This window comes from Acomys minous (assembly GCF_964271855.1).
Source record: "Acomys minous genome assembly, chromosome: 11".
NCBI classification, from domain to species: domain Eukaryota; kingdom Metazoa; phylum Chordata; class Mammalia; order Rodentia; family Muridae; genus Acomys; species Acomys minous.
The window spans coordinates 5903470-5926087 of NC_140492.1; the positions used below are offsets into that span (position 1 = coordinate 5903470).

Sequence of the window (22618 nt, forward strand, 5' to 3'; positions counted from 1 at the left end):
CACGTATAGCAGTGGCTCTGGGTCGCACCCAGTGTGAGTGTGCGCCGCCTCACCAGGAAGCATCAGATAAGTCTCCTGGCAGGACTGCACTTCCTTTAGCAATGCCATCATGGGGAATCAGTCAGATTAATCGAGCATTTATGTTGTGACACGCCTTTTCTTTTCTGTAGCTTGCTTGCTTGCTCCTGGAGATTGCTCTGGGTGGTCAGAAGAATGTGACCCCCCTTGCCCGAAGCTAGTTTATATAGTAGAGGCAAAATCTGCCTGCATCTGTTTGACTTATGCCCAATGCTTTCCTACTCTACTCCTCTCCAACGTAGAACATAAACAAGTTACAAATATCAGTGCTGTCCTTGCCTCTACCTTGGAAACAGCCATTTGCGTGACCAAATTAGGCATGTGATTGAGCCGCCAGTCTGTACACACCCATTACATCCTCTAGTGGCTCTAACTCTTAGGAGGTAGAGACCATAAAACCATTCACCAGTGCCACAGGAACCCCAGTCAAGAGAAGCTATTTGTGGAAACATGAATGGAGGAACCAGTGAATGATTTCCCCAGCCTGGAGGCATGCAAGTGTTTGAATGGATGGATGGATGGATGGATGGATGGATGGATGGATGGATGGATGGAGCAACTCTCAGTGTGGTGACAAGTGGATGAGGAAGGAGCCCTTCCAAGAAGCTCATAGTTGGAAGCTTCTCCCTGATAAGCTGGGGCAGAGGCCATGCTGCTCTTAGCCATCACTAGTACTGGCCACACTTCAGACGCCTGGCACACAGTATGTGCTTAAACAACTTTTTATTCACTTTGATGGATTGACTTCCCAGAGGCAACTCCTTCAAGATTACCTCAACTGCGCTTTGTGGAATGCCTAACACTCTCAGCCTCTCTCTCTCTTCTCCCCTACCCCCTCTCTTTCTCCCCCCCCTCCACCCCCCTGCCATGGTCTTTCCCAGATAATTCCTATTTAATCCCTCCTAGTATTTCCCAGAATCCACACAGTTAGGATTATAAGTACCACACCTTGCCTCATACGCCTTCCCTGACTCTTCCCTGACTCTAGGAACATATAAGTTAAACAATGCAATACTGAGTTAGACTTGTTTGAATGGGGACCCTGCTCTTTTACACTGGGTGGTTTTAGAGGTCTTCTCTCTGCAGAGAGAGAAGTATGGAGGTTCCCAGGGCTACTGACCCTCTCACCAAACAGATGGGCCTAGAGCTCATCTTCCTGCTAGGCAGCTCACAATACATATGCCTATTTCGAAGCTGGCTTTCCTGTGCTCATGGCCCCACCTCCACTCCCGTCAAATGAAGATGGAGCTCTCACACAAAACGCAGGCAGGATGCACTCTACTGCCATTCCTCTTTTGGGTTTTTTGTTTTGTTTTGTTTTGTTTTGTACCACAAAAAAAAAAAAAAAAAAAAATTGAAAACAACCCAAATTGCCAGGAGAGGCTCACCACCACCACCTGCTGGCCCACCATTGGCAAAGGACCCAAACAGGGTCCCTGTGATGGAGGGAATACGGGATGGGGGCCTTCAGTGTTTGTGATGCTGTCCCCACCCAATACCTCGATGGAAAGTAAGACGATGCCAAATGTATAACCTGTTTTTTTTTTTTTTTAAAGCACAGGACTTGAGGTTGAGTCATAAAGGTCAGTTTCCCAAAGTATATTTTTAAAAGGCTATGAAATATTATGCAACGTTTGCACGGCTTAATTATGAGTTTAGAAAGGCCTAGCACAACTTTTTCACTAGAGTGAAGCATGACAGGGCATGAATCATGGCACAACACTTTATGCTTCGTGTGGTTTTAGACATGGAGCTAAGAGTGCTAGACTGTCTACACAACAAGCCATGGATTACAATACCGCAGGTCACACCCCGGAGGCCTTTATGACAACTTCTTTTGTTTGCTATTTAAGTGATTAAAATATTCAAGTTGTATATGTTCATTTGCTGAGGGTGCGTAGCAAGAACATAAGCATGCCTTGTAGAAAATATTTGAGTTTACGGGATGAGGGGGATTCCCACATGCACACTTGGAGCAAGAGACTTGCAGTAACATGGGATGCTAGATAATCTGTTTCTGCACACCTCCAGCATCAGAAATACTGGTAGCTGTAAATGCCCAAGGCTCCAGCTACATTGCGGCACTCACTGTCCGCTAAGTCTAGTGTGCAGCAGCTCCCTTCTGTGCCATCTCTTCAACCCCTCTTCCATTTGGAAGGACATCAAGAGGTCTCTTTACCAGGAAATTCCAAGTTAAAACGTTTGTCCAGGAGCAGCCAGGTTTGTGGCACTTACATGTTCAGGTTCTGTGTTGTTGTGTTTTCTTTCTTTTTTTCTTTTTTTATTAATTTATTCAGATTATATCTCAATTTTCATCCCCTTGCTTGTCTCCTCCCATTCCTCTCTTCCTCCCTCTTGCACTCTATTCCCCTCCCCTAGGTCTGTGACAGAAGGGGACCTCCTCCCCCACTTTGTAGCCTTCCTATTCTTTCTCTGAGTGCTACCAGGCCTCTCCACCAAGGGGAAGTGGTCAAATAGGGGACATCAGAGTTCATGTCAGAGTCAGTCCCCACTCTCCACACAACTGTGGATAATGTCCCTTGGTTAGATCTGAGCAGGGGTTCAATATTTACTGCATGTATTGTCTATGGTTGGGGCAGTAGTTTGAGCAGACCCCACTGGGACCAGATCTGCCCATTATAATGTTCTTCTTGTAGGTTTCTAGGAACCTCTGGATCCTTCTATTTCCCTATTTTCCCATACTTCTCACACCTAGAGTCCCAATCGGAGGTTCCTGCATCTATCCCACTCTCCTGGTAAGTGAGGTCTTTCATGGGACCTCCCTGTTGGCCTAGTGTCCAGTTATAAGTGAGTATGTACCATGTGTGTCTTTCTGAGTCTGGGTTAACTCACTCAGTATGATCATTTCTAGTTCCATCCATTTGCCCACAAATTTCAGGATTTTCTTTTTTTTAATACCTGAGTAGTATTCCATAGTGTAAATGTACCAGTTTCTTTAGCCATTCTTCAACTGAGGAGCATTTAGTTTGTTTCCAGGTTCTGGCTATTAAGAATAAGGCTGCTATGAACATGGTTGAGCATATGGCCTTGTTGTGTGGTGGAGTACCTTCTGGGTATATTCCAAGGAGTGGAATAGCTGGGTCTTCAGGTAGCCCTATTCTCGGTATTCTGAGAAAGCGCCAGATTGATTTCCAAAGTTGTTGTACAAGTTTGCACTCCCCCCAGCAATGCAGGAGTGTTCCCCTTTCTCCCCATCCTCACCAGCATGCGCTGTCACATGAGTTTTTGATCTTGGCCAGTCTGATGGGTGTAAGATGGAATCTCAAGGTCATTTTGATTTGCTTTTCTCTGATGACTAAAGACGTTGCGCGTTTCTTTAAGTGTTTCGCAGCCATTTGATATTCCTCTGTTGAGATTTGTCTGCTTAGTTGTGAGCCCCATTTCTCATTTGGGTTATTTGGTTTGGTGGTGTTTAATTTCTTGAGTTCTTTATATATTTTGGATATTAGACCTTTGTCAGATATAGGATTGGTGAAAATCTTTTCCCAGTCTGTAGGCTGTCGCTTTGTTCTGTTGACAGTGTCTTCTGCCTTACAGAAGCTTCTCAGCCTCATAAGGTCCCTTTTATTAATTATTGACGTTAAGGCCTGAGCTGTTAGTTCCCAGGCTCTTCCTTACTTTTTCTTCTAACAGGTTTAGTGTCTCTGATTTTATGTTAAGATCTTTAATTTACTTGGACTTGAGTTCTGTGCATGGTGATAAAAATGGGTCTACTTGCATTTTTCTACATGTAGACATCCAGTTAGACCAGCACCATTTGTTGAAGATGCTATCCTTTTTCCATTGAATAAATCTGGCTTCTTTGTCAAAAATCAAGTGACCATATGTGTGTGGATTTATTTCTGGGTATTTTGATAGGGATTGCATTGAATCTGTAAATTGCTTTTGGTAAGATGGCCATTTTTACTATGTTAATTCTTCCGGTCCATGAACAAGGGAGATCTTTCCATCTTCTGAAGTCTTCTTCAATCTCCTTCTTCAGAGGTGTGTTTTATTTTCAAAGAAAATAAATGGACCAGCAGCAGGGAAAGAGGGAACAGGAAGCTGAAGTGGGCTGCACAGTGAGGCACCATCTCAAAAACTAAAAGCAAAGAGCCACAGGATCTGACGAACCCTGGAGTCAAGTGTACAAACTCCCTCTGTCTGACATCACACAGAGCAGACGGCACCTGCTCTGCCCAGATCCTTCTTGGTGTCAATCTGAGGAGACCTGGTGGCACTCAGAGGAAGGACAGCAGGTTACTAAGAAGAGACTTGATACCCTATGAGCATATACAGGGGGTGGAAATCCCCCTCCGGAACAGTCATAGGGGAGGGGAATAAAGGGAAAATGGGAGGGAGGGAAGAATGGGAGGATACAAGGGATGGGATAACCATTGAGATGTAACAAGAATAAATTAATAAAAAAAGAAAAATATATATTCTGAAAATTCTGCCCTTTAAAAAAACTGCCAACCTCGCTGAGTGATGGTGGCACACACCTTTAATCCCAGCACTTGGGAGGCAGAGGCAGATGGAACTCTGTGAGTTTGAGGCCAGCTTGGTCTACAGAGTGAGTCCAGGACAGCCAAAGCTGTTACACAGAGAAACCCTGTCTCAAAAAACAAAAACAAAAACAAAAACAAAAACAAAAAAAGTGCCAACCTCAAGACTCGAAGGTACCTGGTTCGACAGAGCAGCCTTGCTGGTGGGCCTGTGTCCTGGTCACCACAGCTCACTCCCAGAGTTCTTTGCTCTCTGTCTGTGTGCAGGGCGGGGGGCCTGGGAGGGGGGGGAGTCTTTTATCCTTTTACTATCACCATTGATCTTGTTTCTGTGGTCATTTGGGGGATAGTATGTGCTTAAGTAGTAAACATTTACAAGCCCTGGACATATTTTGTTTCAGTTTCCTCCAATCCCCTTATATCTTTTGCACTTCCTGAACACCGTGAGCGACTATCTGAGCTGATCAAATGTTTCTGGTGATGATCGTTATCATTATTGGCCAAGCTGAATGTGTCATATTTGGTACCCAAAGTCATTGTGTACTAATAGAGTCCAGTATAAACCATTTCCCACAGTATTAGTGTGACTATGTATATGTATATGTATATGTATATGTATATGTATATGTATATGTATAGGTATAGGTATAGGTATGGAAAGAAGATTACTTTTAATCAATTAAAAAAACCCTCCAAATCCAATGTGAACTGTACTTCAGTATGTTTAAGGGGAGATTTCATACAATGGATGCATCAACACTTAGAATCTAGTGGGTTCATTAGATACAAATGAACACACTGTGCACATGCACGTGAAATTGCTTAAACAATAGTTAATAATCACAAGATTTCTTCGTTTTAAAGCCCGGCCCCACTCCATCCATCACCTTGTCTCTCTGCAGATGCGAGGCAGATCCAGCCGTCCCCACCGTGGTCCTACGAGCAGTCTTACCAGTACCTGGGATCTATCACCCCCTCTTCCGTGCACCCCGCAACACCCATTTCACCTGGACGTGCCAGTGGCATGACGAGCCTCTCTGCGGAACTTTCCAGCCGACTCTCAAGTAAGCCGAGTGGAGACGTATCTGCCAAGAGTGGGGCTGGCGGGGAAGGCCGGGAGGACCAGAGGATCAAGGAAGGGAGCCTGCAGGACAGGCTGACAGGACAGATGAGGAGGCCGAAGTGCCTTGGATAGCCCATCTCTTGGGTGTTTGCGGTTGGTTTGTGTCCGGAGGGAGAGGTTGGTGACCGAGGGCTACCATTCTGAAAAGTCACAGCTGCCTGAGGCAAAGAAATCCCAACCAAGCTCTAGCGGGTGGCTGCTTGCTCGGGTGGTGGTGGATTTTCACAGGTCCCTGCGTACAGCACAGTGGGGTGCATATTGGAATAGGAAACAAATATGCCCCAAGATAAACATTCTCAGCTAAGAGCTGTTCAGACTGAGGTTACGAACAAGGTAGAAAGCTCAGGTGTCATGGTTGGCATAATTGTTGTTAATACGAGCTCATTAAATATTAGTCATTTAACCTAGGAGCCCTTGGGCTTGGCACTCACCTCCGCTCCTGGGCAGGGAAATCAGAGTTACAGGAAAAAAAAAAATTCCTTTGTTGAAGGCAAAAGAAGAAACTTACTGTTTGGGCCTTTGAAATTGGAGCTGAACCAAACTGCGAAACACTTCAGAGAGCTTCACCCTTTGGAGGCTGGAGAAAGCACTTGCATGTGTGCCAGGGGAGGGGGTACATTCTGCTTTTGGGCTCTTGGAGGCAGATTAGAGGAGATGAGGGGGGACACAGGCAGAAGGGCAGAGGAGTGGGGAGTGCCACCTTAAATGTTGTGAAGGACTGTGTTTCTGCCAGGGGGTCAGCCGCTCCACCAGTCACCCCCAGTTCAGCTGCTAGTGGAGCCTGCCTTCCCCCAGCAAGCTCACTGGCATTTGGCTGCAGTATGTTTTGTTGGAGGGGGGCTGACCTATGCACCCTTGACCTCTAGATACCAGTAGCTAGAGCCCGTCTGTCCATTACTAGAAAGGTCTCCAGTGCTGGGCACTGGCTTGGTAAAGCCTTTCCCTTGCAAACATGAGGACCAGTGTAAAGGCAGAGTGTGGTGGCCTAGGCTTCTAATCCTGACACTGGGGATGCAGAGATACATGAATCCAGCTCCAGGCCAAAGAGCTGCCCTGCCTCAAAAAACAAACGAGTTGGACGGCTGCTGAGGAGCAAAACCCAAGGTTGACCTCTGGCCTCTACACACACACACACACACATGCACACACACACACACACACACACACACACACACACACACACACACACACGCACAGTGCCTCCACACAAGGGTACTCATAAATAAACACAACTCCCCACACCCACACCCACACCGACACAAACACACACTGCTACTTGTCTCAACTGGGGGCAGGGAGAACCTCTAACTTCAACTAGCCCTTAGTGCTTGATTGAAATACGAAAGCCAGCTTACTCACTCTGTTGTCACCTGACTTTAGGCCATCAGTGCCAACATTACCATGGCAGCTGATAGTACGGAATTAAGAGGGTATCAGGAGTTACAGCATTCACTCAGCTGGCTGTGCGGAAAAGCCTGTCCCCTCAGGGGACAGAGTCTGATTCCAGGAGCACCTGTCAGCTTTCACAGATTCCTCTCAGGGACACTGCTCTGTCCACTGCTCACAGCCTATGTCTGAAACACTTACTGCTTTCCTTGGACAGGTCCGGTGCAGGTCTGTCCCTTGAAATTTATTACATAGGCCTTTTAGCTTGGTCAGCATCCAAAACAGGCACCTAGGGCCAGCTCCTCCAGCTGACCAGTGATTGACAGTAAGAGCGGCTTTTAATACTCATTTGTTCTTTGAGACTCGCATATATGGATGCAATACAGTTGATTATACCCACAGCTTTTAATACTCGTCATTTGCTCTCTGAGAATTGCATGTGTGGATATGATATAGTTGATCATATCCATGGCCCCATTCCTCCCCTTCAGCTCTCCCCATAGCATCTCCCTCAAAACTTTAATTTCTTTTAATTTGCTTTTTATTAGTCAAGTGCAGCCAGTGCTGTTCATATACACATGGGACGTAGGGACATTCACTATGAGGCCGCAATCTATCAGCAGCCACCGTCACTCGAAAGAAGTAACATGTCCAAATCATATCTATGTTCCTAATGATCTGGATTTCAACAACGCACGCTAGAAGGAAGGTGCTTTGTGGCACGGGAATGTGAGGAAGAGCAAAGCCACATCAGGACCCCCCAAGTGACCCTCTGCTGCCCAGCAGGAAAGACCAGAGGTGGCAGAGAACAGGCTCGGAGAGCAGGCTTCAACTTGGCAAAACTCCCACAAGAAATCAGGCCCTGGGCACAGGTCTCAAAGTGTTGTCATGACCCTGGGCAGAAGAGGGCTGGGATCTATGAAAGGAAGTAACTGCCAGCCCACAGCTTTGCCAACTTGGCCCCTCTGAGGCTGATGTACCCACCTGGGTCCTTCCGCCTCCCCCAGCCCCACCTCTGTACAGCAGGCCTAGACTGTGTCTGTCTCTGTCCCTCACAGACAGACTCCACACCTTGTCTGAAAGGAACTGTCATGAAGGGTTCTTTTCTTCTTTTCTTTCTTTTTTTCCCCCCTTCTTTTTCTTTTTGGTAATTAATGTTTAGCTGCCAACGTGGGCGACAGACAGCATGCATTAATCTGACTCCTGCAGAGGGTCCTTTTAAGGCAGTCATTATCTGCTCAGCTTGTTTAACCCTTTGGGGGCAGTGGGAGGGGCCTGAGTGAGACTGCTTTCTTCTGGCTCTGTCATGGCACATATTTAGTACCTTAGAAGGAGGAACACCTCCAGTGAAAGCCCCTGAGCCTTCTAATCCTCAGACTCCCTGCTTTTAGAATCTCCCTGTGAGCCGGTAGTGGTGGCTCACGCCGGTAGGATTTGCTGAAGGAGGCAGAGGCAGGAGGATCACGAGTTCGAGGCCAGCCTAGAATCTCCCTGTGAGTAGGAGAGGGGAGCAGTCACCTTCAATATTGAACTGGGGGGAGGACACTAGGCCATCGAGAGGACAGAAGAGCCATAGCTCCACAGTGGGTAAATTCTGTGTGACTGGTGATTTGTAATAAGAGAGGTTAGACCGGATTTTAAAAGGCATATAAGTGGGGCTGGAGATGGCTCCGCGGTTAAGAGTCTTCACTGCTCTAGCAGGGGACCTGGGTTCACTTCCAGGCTCCACGTTAACTAGCTCACAGCTGCCCATAATTCCAGCTCCAGAGCATCTGCCTCCTCCCTCCAGCACGCGCAAGCCCACCCACACCTAACAAACAACAGTGAAAATAAAATACTATTTGTAAATGAAAACAAGCATACGAATAGGCACTTTTTATTATAAAGTATGTAAAGATGAGACAGGGAGGGGTAAAGGAGGAGGAGAGACACAGAGGGACTGAGAACTTGACCTCCTAGAGAAAGAAGCCTGGCTCTCTCCGATCTCCTGCACACTCTGCCCCAGCAGCTGCGACTGTAACAGCCAGCACCCCTGCACTAACGCCCATGACAAAGCAGGGACTCACCGAGGATTCCGGTAACTTGGTACCATCACCACATTACCATGGAGTGACTGGACCGGGCCGGCAGAGCATGTTCAGACGTGGGTGGCTGTGAAACAGGGTGACCTTTCGTTCATTTTTTCCAGCGGATTCACCTTTTGGTCTCAGGGCAACCGAAGCAAGAGGGGTAATGGGCAGAGGCATTTGCTTGTGTCCAAAGCACTGCGTCAGATGACAACAAATTGACCGTATCTGGCTAATGCTCTTCCCTCCTACCTGGGCTTCTCCTTAAACTGCATAAATCTAACTGGGGAAAAAAAAATGGAGTAAGGCTTCCTGTTAACTCTCAAACATGTCACGGCTCACAAGCAAAACAAATGACAAAGAGCTTGCAAACGCACGCACGCACGCACGCACGCACGCACGCACGCACGCACGCACGGCCCCTGCGAGGGGGCAGGGGTGAACCCTGTGGAATGAGGTGCGGCCTGGCTGGAGAAACTAGAGGGCAGCTGGGCCAGGGCAGCCCCAGAACCACTGTCAGTTTACAGCCTTTTTCCCTGCCCACATGTCTGACTCGCTTTGAACAGATTAACAGGAGTGTTTGTTTGAAAGTCAGCCTCCTGGTTTCCTCATTAGTGCCGGGATTTGCTGCAGACCTCCGCTGTGCCTATAAACTCTAATTACCTCTCTGACGAGGACTCTGTTTCTCTCACATTCACCCCAAATGTACACAAGAGTTCCTTTTGTAAAATTGTGTTGGAGCAATAAAAGGTTATTGTGAGGAGGAGGAGAGGGAGAAACAAGGACACAAACACTAGCTCTCGGGGCTGGCATAATAGGCTTGGGATAGAAGGAAGCTGATCACAGCCGGTGCCTTCCAAAACCAGAATGATCCACCCGGTAGCTTTCCTTTCAGAGGAAGTGTTTAGCTCCCCTCAAGTCTCTCTCCAGCAGGTCCAGGCCACATGCCAGCAGAGTGTAAAGTTATTCTGGATGTCAGTTTGAGAGTTTAACATTTTGGCTGTTTGGTTCTCGCCCTTGCTCTGCTGGTGTCTTTTGAGCGGTGCTGCTGTGACTCAAAGCTGGCTCTTATTCTGAGGGACACAGGCTCCCCCACAACACCACCCTAACTCACACTGCTGGCTCTCAGCAGGGGGCCAACACGCATCCCTTACACCCACTCTCAGATGATTTGGCAATGTCTGGAGATATTTTGGGATGTCGCGGTGGTGATGGGGGCGGGGCAAGGAGGCACTGCTGGCATCTAGTGGGTAAAAGACAGAGATGCTGCTCAACAGCCCACAAGGATAAGTCAGTCTCCAACCGCAGCTTAGAAGTAACATGCTGAACGCGCCAGCGGTGGCACTTTGGGTAAACTGATCTGCAGGGGAACGTGTGCTGGCCCTCACGTCCCTTGGCCCCGCCCCGGAAGCAGATGCACATGGGCGGAGTGCAGAGGGTCACAGGGAGCCATGGGAGGACAGCCAAGGGCCGTTTGTAAACCGTAAACCCCAAAAAACGAGCCCTGTAAGGAAAGTTTATCATTCCGGACGAAACAAGTTGTTATATCGTTTTGTGTTAAAAGCTGGTAAAGCAGCAGCTCATGAGATGGCCCCTCGGCAGCTAAAAGCACACACCGCTTCGGGGGCCTGGCACCCTCTCTAGCCTCTGCGGGCACTGCCCTCACACGTGCACATGCCCACACAAGAATCAACATGGTCAAAAAGAAAAGTTCCTTTAAAAAGAAAACAGAAACAGCTGTTAGATAAAGATATGACGTCAGACGGGAACAAGTGAGAAGGGAGGTAGTGACATGTCAATCACCAGCCTTCACGTCATCGCCTCCACAACATGTACGCTGCCAAGTAACAGGAAATTAGCCGACTTCCAAGGGCTCAGAGCCTTCAAAAGTGACAGTTTTCTATTATCCAGCCTGAATACTATGTGCAATGACATAATATTGTTGTTATAATATGCTTATGTATAATATATTCTATTAGTAACATATCAGTGCATCCATTACCTCAATTACTGTAATGTTATGTCATAACACTGTCGTATTACTGTGTTGTGCCAATGTACTTATTATATTACCAACATACAAATGTATTAATATTTTCATATAAATAGAGGATAGGCTTTTTTTTTTCCAGTAAAGGGCTTTGAGGTCTTGGTTGTCCTGGTCACCTAATAGCCATGGGAGCTGCTTAGCACCCTTAAGCACACACAGGGCCACCTTGTGCTACCAACTAAGCCTATGTCTCAACAAACAACATAGAAACGAAAAGGTTGGATGGGTTTTTGTTGTTGTTTTTACAGTTTTACAACCATTCGAAAAAGTAAAACTCATTCTTAATTCTTAGGTCACGCAAAGCTTCTGCCCGCCATATTTGGCTGATGGGGCTACAGCTTGTCAACCTGGGGAGTGTAACATTTACGCATACTGGAAACATCATATTAATCTACCATATGTGTGACGGGTGGGTGCCTATACAATACACATGCTATGTCATGTCATGGCACATCATAGCACCAGTCCCCACAAAATGGCTGCCATCACTTTGTGTTCTCACACTGTCTATGACAGCATGCTGGGTGAAACCCACTTCCTGGGAAGCAGCAGCACTCTGGGTAGTCCCCCTACTCCCTGGCAGCAGCATTTTGCATACAATCTAATCTTCTTAAGTGACAGTAGCTTGAGTTACCTATCCTGTTGCATCCTAGGTAAGCATACATCTCAGGGGGGACTAATCTCAGTGGTCCCTCCTCCCTGGCTGTGGGCAGTCCAGTGTGTGGGGCGGGCGCACTCTCTCTGACCCTCCTCCTTGGCTAGGAGCACTCTGGGTAGTCCAGTGTGTGGGGCGGGAGCACTCTGTGCCCCTCCTCCCCGTGGGCAGGGGCGCTATGGGCAATCCTGTGTGTCTTGGGCTGCAGCACTCTGGGAGCCAGGGAGGAAGGCTTTGCCTCCCTGATCACAGACTCACACCATCTCCTCCACTCCCCCCAACAGCGGCCCCGGACCTGACAGCTTTCGGCGACCCACGCCAATTCCCCACGCTGCCGTCCATCTCAGACCCGCGCATGCACTACCCCGGCGCCTTCACCTACTCACCGCCGGTCACTTCAGGCATTGGCATTGGCATGTCAGCCATGAGCTCGGCTTCTCGCTACCACACCTACCTGCCGCCGCCCTACCCCGGCTCCTCGCAGGCTCAGGCCGGGCCCTTCCAGACCGGCTCGCCCTCCTACCACCTGTACTACGGCGCCTCCGCCGGTTCCTACCAGTTCTCCATGGTGGGTGGCGAGCGATCGCCCCCTCGCATCCTGCCGCCCTGTACCAACGCGTCCACGGGCGCGGCGCTGCTCAACCCCAGCCTCCCCAGCCAGAGCGACGTGGTGGAGACCGAGGGCAGCCACAGCAACTCACCCACCAACATGCCACCCGCGCGCCTGGAGGAGGCCGTGTGGCGGCCCTACTGAGCGCCCGCCCGCCCGTCCGTCCATCGAGGGACTGAGCCCAGTAGCACCTGCCATCCAAGCACAGACCCCGGCCAGGAGGGCCCTCAGAGGCCAACAAGAAGGTTCCCGGAGGGAAACTGTGAATGCTTCTGATTTAGCAATGCTGTGAATAAAAGAAAGATTTTATACCCCTGACTTCACTTTTTAACCACGTTGTTTATTCCAAAGAGTGTGGAATTTTTTTTTTCTTGGTTCGGGGCGGGGAAGACGCAGCTCATCTGGCATCTATTTCTCATTTAGGAGTTTCTTTTCCGCACCTTATCAACTGCAAAAAAGAAAAAAAGAAAAAAATGCGTGTTTGCATCTGGGTGGTCGTTATTTTTAAATATGTATAGATTTGAGCTTGCTTCTTTCTTCCTTTGACCAACTGAAAGAAATACGATTCCCTTTTCTGTAAGGTTTATTTAACTTTTAAACTTCATGTAGCTGGGGTTGTGTTTCTTGATTTTTATTTTTATTTTTTTGGTTTTTTTTTTTTAAACGACAGCTACAACTTTGGGTCATTTTTTTTAACTACTGTATTTCCACAAAGAAATCCCTAGATATTTATGTATCTCAACGTTTGAACATTTACATATGTGTTGATACTTTTTTAATTATTTAAATGTACTTATTAAGAAAAAATATCAAGTACTACATTTTTCTTTATAATAGCCAAAGTTACATGTTATTGCATTGAAAACGGCTGGAAAAAAAAAAAGGATGGGTTATGTGATTGCTTGGTTATCTAGAGATATTGTTTACATTAAAATCCCTCTTATGTTATTCAAACAAGTTGGTAGCTAATGCAACTATGTTTTTAATCGGATTTTAGACACTGAGGGTCACTCCCAGGTCAGAAGCATGACATTTTCTGCCAGGTTCAACGAAGGGTCTCATACCTGGCGCTTTCTCCTCAAAAAGGAAGGCAAAGCTCTGCCTTGGAAGGCTCAGAGATGCCAATCAATATAGCTCTGAGGAGGATTTCATGTCGGCCTGGAGGGACGCTTGCCCCACGGCCATCTCATTCAGGCATGCTTTATAACAGCGCATGCAGGTAAGCTGACGGCCGGAGTTCCAGTATTCACACAGACCCCAAATCAGTGACTATGATCCCTTATTTGCCTTCCATTAATAGCACCTGTTCATTGATGAAAACCAAAACTTGTGGCTGCACCCCAAAGATCCAAGTAGAAGAGGTTAAGACCAGTTGCCTTTGAGGCCCAAAGGCTGAGTTTTAAGAGAGTGTACCCCAAAAGTCTGAAGGAGTCAGTTTCCCTCTACCTATCTTAGTGGGATCAGTCATGGGGAACAGAGACCACGTCAGCCCGTGCAGGACGCCCAGGGAAGCAGCTCACTCACCAGCATCTTTGAGTCGATTCCACCAGGCTGAGCCCCTCACCTTTGGGGTTTGTGCACTTTATCTGTGCATCAGGCTGATAGGAAAGAGTCCCTGCGGTCCATGGCTACGGCACAGACGTACATCACGTCACTGTAAATGTAACGGCACTGTTGTAGTAGTGGAGGCTTGGTCAAAATCCAGTTGTTCTACAAAGTATAAATGCTAACTGCTGATTTTGACATGCGTGTGCTCAAAATGATCTGGTTGCTTTTTAATGTACCTCTTAAATTCATTGAAATGATATCAGGTCAACTCTGAAGAACTCTTGAAAGCGGGACTTCAGAGCAGTGTTTGATATTTTATTATTATTTTATAAATTTAAGCATTCAGATTAGATCTTTGGCTGCAGGCAGCAAAAACAGCTGGACTTATTTAAAAATACAACTTGTTTTTTTGAGTTATCTATATCTATATCTATATATTGATTCTTTGTTTTACACGGAGCAGCAGCACTTTGATAAGAGGTTAACCTGTGATATAACAGGTTGTGCTTATCTGGAGAAGACCTATAGGAGATCTCAGAGAAACTCAGAACAGATTTTCACGTCAGACATCTTCCTCCTCCATTCAGTCTCATTCCACAGAACAAGTGAACAGCTATGCTGTCCTCAATTGTCAGAAAGTAAAAAGGACCGGTGGTTTACGTCTCCAAAATTAGGTTCCATTTGGCATAGGTTGCTATATCCACCCTGAGAATCAGCTAGGTAAAGAAAAGGGAAAAGATTTCTATTTTTTCATATTGATTTTGATACCTGAAGATGCTCTAGCCCTGAGAGAAGAGCCAGGCAGTCTCACGCACGGACCCTCCGCCCTGGGAACCAGGCCTGTCACTCTTTTGTAGATGGTCAGCTCTTCGGTACTTCCTAGAGCTTCATTGGGTTATGCAGTATTCAGTCACTTCAGCAAAGAAATCAGGCAGGCACTCGTCACCGTCGTCTTGGAGACAGATTCCAAACGACACATCTTCCTACCTGAGAAACTGTTGATTGCCTTCAGCTGCATCCCGGTGTCACCCCACTCAGGTGGACCCACTGGGGGACAAGGGGAACAGAGTAAGCTCTTTCTGCTGCTTGCTTAAGGCCTGTTGTGACTGTAGCACAGACTTCATTCCTTCTGTTTTTCTCTCCCTCTGTGTCCCCTCCAATATCTCTTCTCTCTCTTCTCTTCCCTTTTCCAACTTCACCTTCATTTTCCTGCATAGTTTCTGAGGAAGCAACACACACACACACACACACACACACACACACACACACACCCTACCCCATACCAAGTGTCCAGAACACAGAAGGTCCAGTTCTCCACTTGCATAAAGAACAGGGTGAGTCAGCCATTCTCTTGCTCATGGGTTTCTCCCAACAGAACAGAGGCGTTGCCGGCCATTTTGGATCTGCTTGCTGTCCAGATAACAGCGACAGAAAGCCCCGCTGATCACACCGGGGGCTGAGCGGCTGCACTGCGGCTCAGACTTCCTGCGCCTGGGCATGCTCAGCCTGGGGGAAGGAGCAAAGCATTTCTTTCAAAAGGCCTCTACTGAGGATTGCAGATTTCTTTCTTAAAATATATTTTTCCCTGGGACATTCTGTCCTAGGGATTTGGGGGTTTGATTTTTTTTTTCTTTTAATTTTTTGGTGGGAGGCATGAGATGTTTAGGGTCTTTTATAAATGAAAGTAAGTGGTTTGACAACAATCGCAGAATATTATTTTCTTCCATATCTGAACAAAATCTTTTGTTTACTCTGCAGTGTACATTTATTTGAGGGTTTCGGCTGGTTGGTTGGTTACTTGTTGGGAATAGCTTCCCTCTTTCAGCCAGGTCAGTATTGGCAAAGCTGATCATTTGTCTTTTTTTTTTTTTCCTCCCTCAAGAGTTGTATCAACAAACTCAATTGTATTTATGTATGTAAATAGATTTCAAGCTTTATTATAAAATATTGTTAATGCCTATAATAACTTTTTTCACTTTTTTGTGTGTTTCTAAGGACTTTTTCTTATGTTCGCTAAATATTGTAGAAAAAAATGCTTCTCTCCACTTGTTTATTTTAGACGTAAAAACAAGCTACTTCTTATTCACTTTTATAAACAGCTAATAAACAGCATGGTTCCAATTTTTTTAAAAGTTTACTTTATGTTCTAGGAGGAATGAATGTGAAAAAAAATCTCCAAATGAACTGTTGGATATTTCTGTTACTCTGGATGTACAAAGATCAATGGAAAAAAAATAAACTTCCAAATGGAAATGACAGAAAAACACATGTGTTGAAAAAGAAAAAAGAAAAAAAAATCTCAGAAAATGCAGTTCTTCAGTTTCCAGCTACGGCCTCCTCACATGGCATTGTTAAATGTGGTCACAAGGTACCCTAAGATCAGTGCATAGGCCTCTGTCTTCCTGTATGAACATACAGGACACCTCCTAAGGGGAGCTGGCACTCGGGTCTTAAATCACATGAGATAAGAGAAAATGTTCCAGAACCCTTCTCAGTAGCCCAGGAGAGCAGACACTCCCATTGTCACTGCCCACTGCAGGGCGAGGCAGCTCCCTTCTCCTGGGGGACCATGCACAGCCGACGCAGGCAGCCCTAAGCCATTAAAGTCTTCCTTTCTTTGTGCCACGGTCTGTTCTGTTACTCTAATATTAAACCCATGTGAATGGCAAATAAAGAAGTGGACAAGCACCTATGCCCTGTCAAATCGATTTTGTCTGTTTCTAAGATGAAGCCCACTACAACACGCTATGAACATATTTTCCACAAATTGCTTCAAGTTCAAGGCTGGACCCTCTCTGAAGTACTTCTACTATGCCTCGCCGCTAGGCTTGAGGGCCTGGGAGTAGGGTCAGGCACCAGGGTGTGTCCTACAGGTACGAGGGAATTTGGAGGTGTGTTATAATTCCTTTTTTAAACACGAGAAGAGCTGAAGAGATGTCTCTGCACTTATGACATGAACATGAGGACCTGAGTTCAACTCCCAGAACTCACATAAAAAAATAGGTGTAGTGTTGAGGGTTTATAATCTCAGGCAGGTCCCTGAGGCTTGCTGGTCAGCAAGCCTAGCATACATGGCAAATTCCAGGAGAGAGAGAGAGGGGGGGGGGGCTTTGTTTCACACAAAAGGTAGAAACCTAAAAAAGCAATAGCTGAGGTTATCCTTTATTCTATATACACACAATGAAATAAGGAAAAATGGAATTTGCAAACATGAGGTGGAAAATATGTGTCTCCAACCTGAAGCCAGTCACATCATCTGCCTCCATTTATGTAAATAGAGGAGGCAAGTCTTGGTGGTGAGTGAGAAATTTCTAAGGTTAATTCTTGCCTCCGCATGAAAACTGTTATTAACATCTTAGTCTTGACTCTGTGTGGCCCTCACCACCGTCCTGCCACAGATCACGCTGAAAGCTGCCTACCACTAGTGAGACACAGACTACAAGGATGTTTATAGAGAGCATCAGGACTCTCTGAGTACCGGGAGAGAAGGTCGTACCCTAGGGCATCACTGCCTGTGGGCACCAGCGGGATGCGGGTGAGGAGTCTGGGTCATAGAGAATAGTGGTTGTTAATGGAGGTGGAACTGGCCCAGGGACTGCTGTCTTCACATTGTGTGTTGGGTTTTCAAACTAAACCGGTGGCAGAGACATTTTTTTTTACCACAAGGCTCAAAAGTACTTCAGCCAAAGAATCTGGAAGTGAGAAAGAAAAATAAGGGTGGACACTCACAGGTCCCTGTTGGCCCTCGTCGCTCGGCTGAGGAAGACTCTGCCATGTTTCTCCTCTAGGAAGTTCCCCCTGCAACCTCGCCTTCCTATATGTCAGTTCTGAAAGGGAGCAGCGCCATGCACAGCCCTTCTTCTATGCTCTGGGGAGCTGAGTGCCCTTCCCTTCAGAAGACAGGGCTCCTCTGAGTGCGCCAGGAGAGCCTGAACCCACATGCTCCCCTGCTCAGGGGGGACAGAGTGACCACAGCTTCCCACCCCCAGCCCACCTCGGTGAAGGCTTTTCTCTGCTACAGAGGGGACAGACAGGCACTGGCTGCCATGTTGTCCTCTTTGGCTCTGTTCGAGCTTTGCTTCACCAGTAATAAAGCCCTTTCCTGGCATGCAAAGTCTAAGAACTTACCACCCTTATTTGTTAGTATCTTTTAGAAATTCTGGTCCAGAATAGATGGCTGAGCTTGACCTTATCACTTCCAAGAATTGGTCACGTCCTTGCTCAAGATGAGCCCAGCCTGAACTCATGACCACACTTAGTGGCGCTTGAGATCCCAGGTCTTAAGGCAACTCAGAAGTGAATAAAATACAACCCTCCATCAGGTTCTTGGTCCCCACTCCACACACACACAGAGAGACACACACAGATACACACACACAGAGACACACAGACACACACACACACACACACACACAGAGAGAGACACACACACAGACACACACCCTAAGGTTTCTCAAAGAAACTGTCTTTCTTCATTGACACAGTAGAAATAAGAACCCATGCCCCCCACCCCATGTCCCACATGTCCCCCAAGTCCCTCAAGTCGCCCATCCCCCATGCCCTTCCCCCATGCCCTGCATGCCCTGCATATACCCCCAGGACCCCCCAAGCCCCCATGCCCCTCCATGCCCTGCATGCCTCCCAAGCCCCCAAGCCCCACTCCCCCCACACTCTTTTCTGGAGTGAAAGGCAGCACGGGCTGTGTTGACTGTCCTGGTAGGAGGATTTTTTAATTGTGTGCCAGATTTTAATATTGGTAATTAAACTGAATGCCACACATTCTCCTTTTGGTTTCAGTTTCATTGGTGCTTCTGCAAGGATTAATTAATGTTTTGAGAGTGTTCTGAAGATGAAAAGTCTTACATGCACACAAAGTGTGACTATTTGTTGTTACAAATAACTGCGTACCGCTGCGCTTTCCTCTCACCTTGGTGGCTGAGGAGAAGGGTCCAATTAAACTGCAACGGCTCCCTCACAAAATGGCTGCCTTTCAACCAGCCGTACCCTCCTGTTGATTGTTTCTTCGCTGTCTGTGGAGTGGCTGGTACCCAGGGACGGAGGTTGCTCCCCTCCTTGTGCCAGGCGGACAGGCAAGGCCATCTGCGAGGACCATACTATTAGGAGAGCCCTCATTTACCCGGCTGCTCTTCTGTTGCCATCTTGAAATTATTAATAACTTTTTAATAAGTGGCCTTGTGCTTCTATTCTGCATTGAGAGCCACAAATTAGACTGCCGGCAGTTTCGCAGACAGGTAAACAAGCCATCAACGTGTAGCAGGTGGGGCAATAATTAGGCATTAAAAAAATGTTTTAAGTACTCGTAAAAACTCAACCTGAGGACATTGGGAAAGACTTTAATAAGTGCCATCTGCTTCCAACGGACAATCAGGGCTCCCTATGCTGACCAGGAAGTGGCGTAACCAGGGCGGAGCTTGCCCGTGAGCCAATGAAGCACTGTTTACTAGAAATCGAAGGTCAGCGGTGGGCGGGGCAGGAGGTGGAGGTGGGGGATGGCAAGGTTGGCCTTGATCGCGCAGCTCTTTGCGTGTGCAGCTGTGGGGACTTGTCTGAAAACGAGAGGAGAAGAAATGAGAAAATATTGGAACCAGTCAAGGTCAGAATAATTGTATCAGTACCCCCGCACATGGAAGGCAGAAGCAGGCAGATCTCTGTAAGTTTAAGGCCAGCCTGGTCTATATAGTGAGTTCCAGACCAGCCAGGACTACACAGTGAGACCCTAACAAAAAGGTGGGAGAAATCTCCGGGGAGATGGGGGAGGGCAGACCATAATCACCATTTATTGTATGAAAAAAAAATTATTTTTAAGCAAGGGTGTGGCAGGGTAAGGAGGAGAATTATAGCCAAAGAGTAATAGACAGTTCTCAGAGCCGCATCCAACACCATGTGTACATACATATGTTCTCTCTCTCTCTCTCTCTCTCTCTCTCTCTCTCTCTCTCTCTCTCTCTCTCTCTCTCTCTCTCTCACACACACACACACACACACACACACACACACACATACCCTTAGGTCAGCTGCTCATAGCCCCAGACTAAGACTACTACCAAGGTCATCTGAGCCATTGAATGGGCTAGGTTAAAATTAATTCTGGATTTAAATTCCTGTCAAAGCCCAGGCTTTGCTCTAGTGCATACCAGGGCCTCACATTGCGTTCTGGCTTCAGGCTGCTATCTCAGCCTGAGGCAGCATGATCAACAACAGACACAGCTTGGGCTCCCTTGGAAAGAAAGTAGCCAAATTACTATGCTGGGCTGAGCTGTGTTCTCTCTTAAACGGTAATGTTGCTCTTCTAACTCCCGGCACCTTAACATGTGACCTAAATGAGAAATGAGGTTGTTACAGATACGGTAAAGAGGGCATGCTGACCCATGAGGGCAGTTATTTGATCCGATCCTATTGGGGAAGAGAGAGAGAGAGAGAGGGCATCAAAAGGCACACAGGCAAGAACACCACACTAAGGTGAGGGCGGCAATGGAGTTGTTAGCTAAGAAAGGCCATAGCCAAGTACCAGAGACTCTGGTATGAATCTTGTGCGAGCTTCGCCTTCTATTACTCCTTGGGTGGAAAGAGCACAGTACGTGCCACTCACTGACATAAGCGTGTAAGCATTCTGTTTGTCACCTGCCTTATTTCCCAAAGAAGAGTCCCATGGGGAGGAGTGTGATAGCAACACGCCCGATTCCAGGGTTCAGGGTAGACTTCCCACCCACTGAATCAGAGGCTCTTAGCCTGTCTGCCTTGTATTTGTCAACCTTGGACCTCTCCCCATCAGGCAGGGTATCCCCAGGGGGTGCCAGTGAAAGACCAGGTTTAAGAACTAATGCGATTCGCAGGATAAATCTGCTGAAAGGAAACAAGAATTGTAAAGTGTGCTGGAAAGAGAAAGAGGAACTGTCCCAACACTCTGCCTGAAGTTCTCGCTTGGTAACTGTTTGTTGTGAGGCTGCAGAGAAGCACACGAGCTTTGTCTGTTCCTGTGGTGTTAGAGATGCCCACCCCATCCACTGATTTGCTCTGTATCTGTGAAGAGGTATTTGAGCACGGAGAAGTCCCTGACCCTGCCCTAGAGTAACTGTAACCTCCCTAAGTCCTAGTCCCAGACAGACACCACATCTCTGAAGTGAAGAACTTAGCAAGACACCCTCGGGAGGCTCTGCCTCTCAACAGCCCAGAAAGATGCCAGGCTCTGAACAGAGAAAGGTGCTTCTTTGGCAACTAGATGCAGCCTCCCTGCCACCAATGGGAGAGTCACCTGCTGTGGAGGGGAGACACACAGGATGTGGCAGAAAATGTCTACGTGCAGTGGGAGGGAGAGCCTGCCATCCCAGGCCCCCAGCACAATAAACATGTATTCGCTTTTCCAGGAAATATGCATAGCATCTACTAGTCACCTACATTCTTGCCCTCCTAATGACGAGACAGACAAATTGGTGAGCCGTGCATCACATGCCAGAAGATGTATGTATCTCCAGATGGCTTCAAAGGACAGAAACTTACTTATCAAGATGAGAGGCCTCCCTTAAGGTGTCAGGCACACTGATTCTCTCTGCAGACTCTGAGGAAGAGATCTTTCTGAGCACCGCTCTTTCTCAAACCCCACAGTTGCATCGGAAGCTGCCCCTCCCAAATGCTTGTGTTGAAACTCAACCCCAAGGTGATAGTACTGAAAGTACTGGAAGTTAGTACGTTTGGGAGGTGACTTTGTCAGAGGATGGCGAGCTGCTTAATGCAACCAGGGACCTCATAAAGATGTGTGGAAAAGACTAGGACAAGCCCTCTCGCGCCCTGTCTCCTCCACCAGAGCACACAGTGTCTCTCTCCTCCAGGGGCCACAGCAACAGGGTACCATCTAAGAAGCGGAGATGCAGAGACCCCCAGAGGCTCCCACCGGGCACCCGGGCAGCCAGTCCCCTGACCCTAAGCTCCCCATCCTCTAGAGCTTCGAGAAAACAAATTTCAGTATTTCTTTTATTAGCACAAATGGGCAAAGACGCTCACCCTGACAGTGGCTTCCATCTCCACCACCTCCTTCAAAAACACACTGTCCCTCCTGTGTCTCTGCGTCCCACTGCTTTGCTCTTATACAGACACCAGTCATTGCATTAGGCACACTGTACTTTGTGTTGGATCTCATTTATCTACAAAGACTTTATCTCCAAATGAGGTCATATACAAAGGAGCCTGTGGTTCCAAGGTGAGCATGCCTTGTTGGGTACATGATCGGCGCGCCGTGTGCTGATGATACGAAAGGGAGGAAAGTGGGACACACAAGGATGGGGTGGGAGAGGGTGATGGGATCCAGGGAAGTGCTCCTTAGGATGTGAGGGAATGAGTTGTTCTAGGCAAAGGAAACAGCAAGTGCTAAGGGCCCCAGACAGGAGCCACAGCTTGAACAGCACATGACTGGGACCAGACACTGCCAACGCCTTCATGGAGAATTTCCCTGGGGATTTTGGCTCTTGGGATGAGAAGAGAAGGTCCTAAGAAGAACGAGGTGGGCCACGCCCTTTTCAAGTGAGTCTGCAGAAAATGCGGAAACTGATAAGGACGTCTGTTGCTTTAGAGGAAAGAATCTT

The 22618-nt window shown here is 47.4% G+C and overlaps 1 protein-coding gene and 1 long non-coding RNA gene across 3 annotated transcripts in view; both read left to right on the forward strand.

Annotated features, from left to right (window-relative positions):
- Positions 1–16287, forward strand: part of RUNX1 (RUNX family transcription factor 1) — a 227722-nt gene extending 211435 nt beyond the window's left edge. For both annotated transcript variants that reach the window (XM_084801055.1, XM_084801056.1), the window contains 2 exons: positions 5486–5647; positions 12148–16287. In XM_084801055.1, the coding sequence (XP_084657181.1) occupies positions 5486–5647; positions 12148–12617 (632 nt within the window). In that variant the 3' untranslated portion in view covers positions 12618–16287. The remainder of the gene's footprint in view (positions 1–5485; positions 5648–12147) is intronic.
- A 2438-nt stretch (positions 16288–18725) lies between these two features.
- The window catches only part of LOC311609094, a 36149-nt gene continuing 32256 nt past the window's right edge, over positions 18726–22618 (forward strand). The window contains exon 1 of the long non-coding RNA XR_014783262.1: positions 18726–19635. This is a non-coding gene — a long non-coding RNA (uncharacterized lncRNA). The remainder of the gene's footprint in view (positions 19636–22618) is intronic.